Raw genomic sequence first — 6,865 nt, forward strand, 5'->3', positions numbered from 1 at the left:
AATCCGCAGGGGTAAAAACGCAAGAAATCTGCACAGAATTCGCAGTAAATCCGCAACAAAAACGCACAAAATCCGCATAAATAACGCACAGATTTTGACCTGCGTTTTCTGCCAAGAGATGCAGAATCTGCACAGAAAATTCTACAGGCAAACGTGTGCACATAACCTTACACTTGTGAAAATAAAAAATGGGGCTAAATTAAATTTTCTTGTGAAAAAAAAAAAAATGTAAATTTTCATTTTTTTCCTTCCACATTACATTCATTTCTGTGTAACACCTAAAGGGTGAATAAACTTCTTGAATGTGGTTTTGAGGACTTTGAGGAGTTTTTAGAATGGTGTCACTTTTGGCTATTTTCTGTCATATAGGCCCCCAAAGTCACTTCAAATGTGATGTGGTCCCTAAAAAAAATGGTTTTGTAAGTTTGGAAAAATGAGAATTCGCTGATTGTCCTTTAATCCTTCTAACTTCCTAACAAAAAAAATATTTAAACAATGACTGAGATGTAAAATAGGCATGTGGTAAATGTTTTTTATTACCGTAACTATTTTTTGTGACATAACTCTGGTTAATAGCACAAGATTTAAAAGTTTGAAAATTGCAAATTTTTCACCAAATTTCTGACAATTATGTTTACCGACTTTCTTTTCCTTAGCTGCACCTCCAAACACAATGTATCCTGGAGTATGACGAGACAAAGGAAGAAAAATGGATGCCACTGGTTCATTTCATCGTGGCATGTATTGATCATCTCAGAGGGATACTCTATATTTATTTGTTTGTTTCATCACAGACCTTCTGTATAACCACTGTTCTACCATATAATGAAAATGTACATGCCTTTATCAGGAAGACTTCCTTTTTTATGACCCTGAGTTGCATGGGTATATATGTATTTATCCTTGTGGACTAACATGATGTCCATTAAACTGTTGAATGTACAGGAATACATCTTTGTCAGAGCTCTGACTGTTTATAGCAAATTAAGTTACTAGCGTTTTAATTAAAGATTGTCGGTTCAACTGCACAACTTTATCAGTCCCATGTAAAAACAAGCAATGTTCCTTAAAGGAGTTGTCTAGTCTCCGAAGAAAAGTCTGCAGTCATTTCATGTGACTACAGACAGCCGAATAGTGACAGTGGCTAAATGCATGAAATTTGCATACTTGCATTCACGTGCCAACTATTCTCACACTTCTGTGCTTACTTCAAGATAATTGAGAGAAGTGCCAGAGTCTAGTCTAGTCTACCTGTGACTGCAAGTATGCAAATCGCATACGTGACATGACCACCCACCCGCACAGGCAAAACAGTGGAATTGTGAAAGTTTGCACATTGCACACTGTAATAGGTTGATTGTCTGCAGTCGCAGAGTGACTGCAGACTTCTAAGATCGGACAACCCCTTTAAGGGTTTAATTAGATATTTACGAATGATAGTGAAATATTGAAGGACCCTACATTCACAAATATGTTAACGTTTGCATTGTTTATATGTAATTACCAGTAACAGCAGTTTGTGTCATAATAAACAAAACATGTGTTTTAATTGTGTGGCAGCCTTGTATTGTCCACCTGTCGGTAACTAGAGTCCTGTAGGTGTCAGGGCAAAATTTGGACCTGCCCACAACCCCCCAACCAACACCAACATGTTCTTTTCCCTTGTGGCGTTGATAGCCTGTGTTAGAGACTGTCCCCATAAAAAAGAAAAATTACACATACAGTACAGCCCAAAAGTTTGAACACACTTTCTCATTTAAAGATTTTTCTGTATTTTCATGACTATGAAAATTGTACATCCAGTACCATTGTACAGTAGCCATTGTTAAAAGACCCCATGGACAAGAAAGTAGATGCTTTTCTGAAAGGTGCTTAGGAAGCAGCTGGGGGAGGGCTGAAACCAGCAGTGGCCGCCGCCTGTACATCCCGTTCCTTAATGATCTGACTGGATCAGTTAGAATCTCAGCTTAAAGGGAAAACATCTCAGGACATTATGCTAAACACTTTACCAGTAATGAGAGGGGCAGCCACTTTCCTAGCAGATGCGTCCGCAGACTCTATCAGACTGGCTGCCAGATCAGCAGTCTTCTCCAATGCGGCTAGAAGAGCTCTCTGGCTTAAATGTTGGCAGGGAGACCTTCAGTCAAAATCGAAGATGTGCAATATTCCCTGTGAGGGAGAATTCCTATTTGGTTCCACTTTAGATGACATCCTAGACAAGGCAGGGGATAAGAAAAAATCCTTCCCCATCCTCTCATACCCATCTTATAAATGGCCCTTTCGGAGTAAGATATTCATCCGTAGGAAGCCACCAAGAACACAAGACAGATGGGAAGATAAAAAGAATAAGAACAAGGGGTTCATGTTCAACAAAATCTCCACTGATACTAAAAACCCTCCCAATGAACTCTTGGGAAGGTTATCCCTCTTTCAGCCTGGGAGAAGATAACTAACAGTACCTGGATTCTAGACCTAATAGAGTTGGGACTAAAGCTCAAATTTTGCTCCCCATAACCATCCTTCTTGATAACATCCCGGAGATCCTAAGTAGAGGAACAACTTGCTCTGGAACAGGAGATTATGGGACTACTAGGGAAGGGAGTTCTCCTGGAGTTTCCCCCCCCCCCCCCCAAGAAAGGAGGAAAGGGTTTTACTCCCCGCTGTTCCTCAGGAAAAAAACAGATGGATCTTTCAGGACAATTATAAACTTAAAAGGCTTAAACAAACACCTAATAGTGCAGCCATTCAAAATGGAGACAATAAAAACATTGGTGAAAATGTTTCCGCTCTGTTTTATGGCAGTGCTAGATTTAAATGATGCTTATTACCACGTCCTCATTCACAGAGACTTCCAGAAATTTCTCTCAGGGCTGTGGAGTCGGTAAGCCACAGTTGCGACTTCGACTCCTGGATTTTATCAGGTTCCGGCTCCGACTCCTTCATAAATGGCCAATTCGTAACAATAAATTTACTGTTGTCAAATATTAACATGGTGCTTATTCACTTAGAGCAAAAACTATATTTATTAGAATACAATTAGAATATAGCAAATAACTTTTATAAACTTTTATAAACTCTTGTATGTAAATATGCAATAAACACTGTTATGCAGTTAAGAAGAAGAAATCTATAAATTTGTCCTCAGAAAAAGTATTGCCTCTGTCAGATCCTCCTTCATGGATGCCCTCAAATCTGATCTAATTATTTTGAGAGCAGAGAACAACCTCTCTACACTAACTTGGGTTGGTGGCAAAGCAGTAACCACTCGGGCAACATCTCTGACAATGTCAGCATACAGAGGAATCGCTTGGTGCACTGTTATTTTTGATGAAGGGTCAAATTTCTCAATTTCTTTTAGTGCACATGAAAAATTCTGCTGAAATGTACTGGCTGTGTTATTTGATGGGGATGACTCTTCTATGCGGGAACACTTTGCACGGTCCTTGTGATCCAAATATTTTTCGAAATTAAATTCTTCATCAGTTGATTAGGGTGAAGATGTGGCAGGACAACCAAATTCTTCTTGTTCCTCCTGACTGTTCTGCAACCCTTTCATCCTTAGTGCTATTTCAAACAGAGCTTCTTTTCCTTTAGTTAGCTGTTGATCATCTAGAAGAATCCGATGCATTGGGTCTACATAAACAGCTGCCAAAAGAATGTTCTTTTGTAATAGCAGCTCCTCTCTCCGTTTCATTGATATAGCAATGCCACTTGCAATTAATCCTCCTCTTTGGGACAGGCAAAACATCAGGTTCTTCAACTCCTTTAAGAAAATACCTGGAGTTAAGTCCTCTGCTTGTAATTTTTTAGTCACTGTAAATGGGTGCTCTAGCAATTTTTCCAGCTCAGTCACCTGATTCCACTGACTTTCATTTAGCATCAGTTGAGGGTTAGCCATGTCTACAAGAAAGGTTTTCAGTTTAACCAAGCACTGAATCATTAAGTAAGTACTGCCCCATCGTGTGGCTTGATCAATAATTGCCCCTTTTCCAGCACGTCTCTTCAAAATTGAGTCAACTTTAGGGGTTCTGGCAACAGTAGCCAATTTTCTCACCTTGCCAATCAGTGCAGCAGCATGTCCTTCTTGCAGACTGTCTCTTGTAGCCAGCTGCAGCGTATGCACAATACAGCGCATGTGATGAATGAAAGAACGTATTGACACAGTTTCAACAAGATCATCTAAACTATCATGTTGCTGTTCACCTGAAGCAACTTCAGTTTGCTCCTCAGTTACAGTACTGTGTTCCTCTATTTCAAATATTTCTGTGTCTGTGGACCCAGCATGTTCTTCTAGCTGCTGGTCACCATCATTACTCTCATTCATTAGCTTAATAGTACTTATCATATTTGAAGCATTGTCAGTTACGACAGAAAGAACTTGCTGTTTTTTTTAAGTTCATAGTCTTGCAGAACCTTTTCCAACAAGACCTGGAGAAACTCACTGGTGTGATGAGCTTTGGTGTCTTTTACTGCCAATGTCTTGGTAACTATTTCATTTTTGTCACAAACAAATCAGACATTGATGGCAAAATAGTTCAGTCTGTGACGTGTGCAGGCATCCATTTTAAGAAACAGAAAGCGCCCCTTGAGAGTTTTTTTAAGTTCTTCCTTTTGTTTAAAAGCTTCTTCGATTACTAATTTTCTAATACTCTCTCTCTCCAGAGAAACACCAAGCTTGCAGGCCATTTCCCCATTCAGACACATAAAAGCTGGTCGTGAAAATAATGAAATAGGCACACTATCCTTTACAACAAGCTATATGATCTGTTTTTTTAAATGTATCTACTGTCATTGTCACAGTAACTTTGTCACTGACAAAATATCTTGCAACTGATGGCTGCAAAGTTCTCTGCTCCTTTGTTTGGCTGGAAGAGCTGGGCACTGGTTCATTGGTTTGGATGCAGTCTTTCTCATCCACTGCTTTCAGTACTTCTGGATGAAAGCACTGTAAATGTCTCTTTAGATTAGAAGCTCTGGTAGGAGCATTTTTATCTTTGCCTGAATATGCACTGATCTTGGCTTCACAGCATTTGTTTTCATCTGGATCATTTGTCATACACTGATAGACATAATGTTTTCTATCTTGAGTGATGGTGAAATGTTCAAATACAGCTGATTTAATGTGACGCTTCTTTGACATTCTCAGGTTTTTAATTCTGCATTCACAATCCAAATGACAATTGTTTTTCCTAAAAACATTTGTACAAAATTATTGCCAGGTCGTACAACTGATATAGTGGTCAGTAATACTGTTATTCCTTATGTACTCACAGTTAACTGATGCAAAGTTTGTTGAAAGGATAATACTTCTTACAGTCTTCCTCTTCTGAGTAGCAGCTGTGAGATGCTTGGAAGACGCACACCAAATATCTAGTCTAGAGTAGGAGCTTTACTACTAAGAATTTGCAACACATTTACACTTTCAGTTTCATACATTGTAAGTAGGGGGGTTGGGGCAGCATGAGGTTAACCAAGTATAAGATTAGATAAGGGCAGTGGAGAACAGTGACACACAAGAAGTAAAGGTACCGTCACACATAACGATATCGTTGCTTTTTGTGACGCGGCAACGATATCGTTAACGAAATCGTTATGTGTGACAGCGACCAACTATCAGGCCCCTGCTGGGAGATCGTTGGTCGCTGGGGAAAGTCCAGGACTTTATTTCGTCGCTGGATCACCTGCTGACATCGCTGAATCGGCGTGTGTGACGCCGATTCAGCGATGTCTTCACTGGTAACCAGGATAAACATCGGGTTACTAAGCGCAGGGCCGCGCTTAGTAACCCGATGTTTACCCTGGTTACCATTGTAAATGTAAAAAAAAAAAACACTATATACTTACATTCCGGTGTCTGGTCACGTCCCTCGCTTTCAGCTTCCCGCACTGACTGTGAGCGCCGGCTGCCGTAAAGCAGAGCACAGCGGTGTCGTCACCGCTGTGCTTTACGGCCGGCGCTCAGTCAGTGCGGGAAGCTGAGGGCGAGGGAAGTGACCAGACACCGGAATGTAAGTATGTAGTGTTTTTTTTTTTTTTTTTTTTTACATTTACAATGGTAACCAGGGTAAACATCGGGTTACTAAGCGCGGCCCTGCGCTTAGTAACCCGATGTTTACCCTGGTTACCTGGGGACTTCGGGATCGTTGGTCGCTGGAGAGCGGTCTGTGTGACAGCTCTCCAGCGACCAAACAGCGACGCCGCAGCGATCGGCATCGTTGTCTAGATCGCTGCAGCGTCGCTAAATGTGATGGTACCTTAAGAAATGTCTCTATCTCCAGCAGAACTGCTTATCACGGTTGTTCATGGTTTGATAGAACATATACAGTACAGACCAAAAGTTTGGACACACCTTCATATTTAAAGATTTTTCTGTATTTTCATGACTATGAAAATTGTAAATTCACACTGAAGGCATCAAAACTACGAATTAACACATGTGGAATTATATACTTAACAAAAAAGTGTGAAACAACTGAAAATATGTCTTAAATTCTAGGTTCTTCAAAGTAGCCACCTTTTGATTTGATGACTGCTTTGCACACTCTTGTGGGAGAGATGTGGAAACCACAAGAAAAACGACCATACGAAAAAGAACTATAAGCAATAAAAACAACTTTTTATTAAAGGGAACCTGTCACCCCGTTTTTTGAGATTGAGCTATAAATACTGTTAAATAGGGCCTGCGCTGTGTGTTCCTATAGTGTATGTAGTGTACCCCAATTCCCCATGTATGCTGAGAAATAACTTACCAAAGTCGCCGTTTTCGCCTGTCAATCAGGCTGGTCAGGTCGGGAGGGCGTGGTGACATCGGTGGTTCTTCCTCAGCTTTACGTTGGTGGCGTGGTGGCGTAGTGGCGTAGTGGTG

The 6,865-nt window shown here is 40.5% G+C and overlaps 1 protein-coding gene across 2 annotated transcripts in view; it reads left to right on the top strand.

Annotated features, from left to right (window-relative positions):
* SHISA4 (shisa family member 4) overlaps window positions 1–1,549 on the top strand; it is a 146,459-nt gene extending 144,910 nt beyond the window's left edge. For both annotated transcript variants that reach the window (XM_069756420.1, XM_069756419.1), the window contains exon 5: window positions 657–1,549. In XM_069756420.1, coding sequence (XP_069612521.1) covers window positions 657–691 — 35 coding nt within the window. In that variant the 3' untranslated portion in view covers window positions 692–1,549. The remainder of the gene's footprint in view (window positions 1–656) is intronic.
* Window positions 1,550–6,865: the final 5,316 nt, after the last annotated feature.

Source organism: Ranitomeya imitator, chromosome 3 (genome assembly GCF_032444005.1).
Source record: "Ranitomeya imitator isolate aRanImi1 chromosome 3, aRanImi1.pri, whole genome shotgun sequence".
Lineage (NCBI taxonomy): Eukaryota > Metazoa > Chordata > Amphibia > Anura > Dendrobatidae > Ranitomeya > Ranitomeya imitator.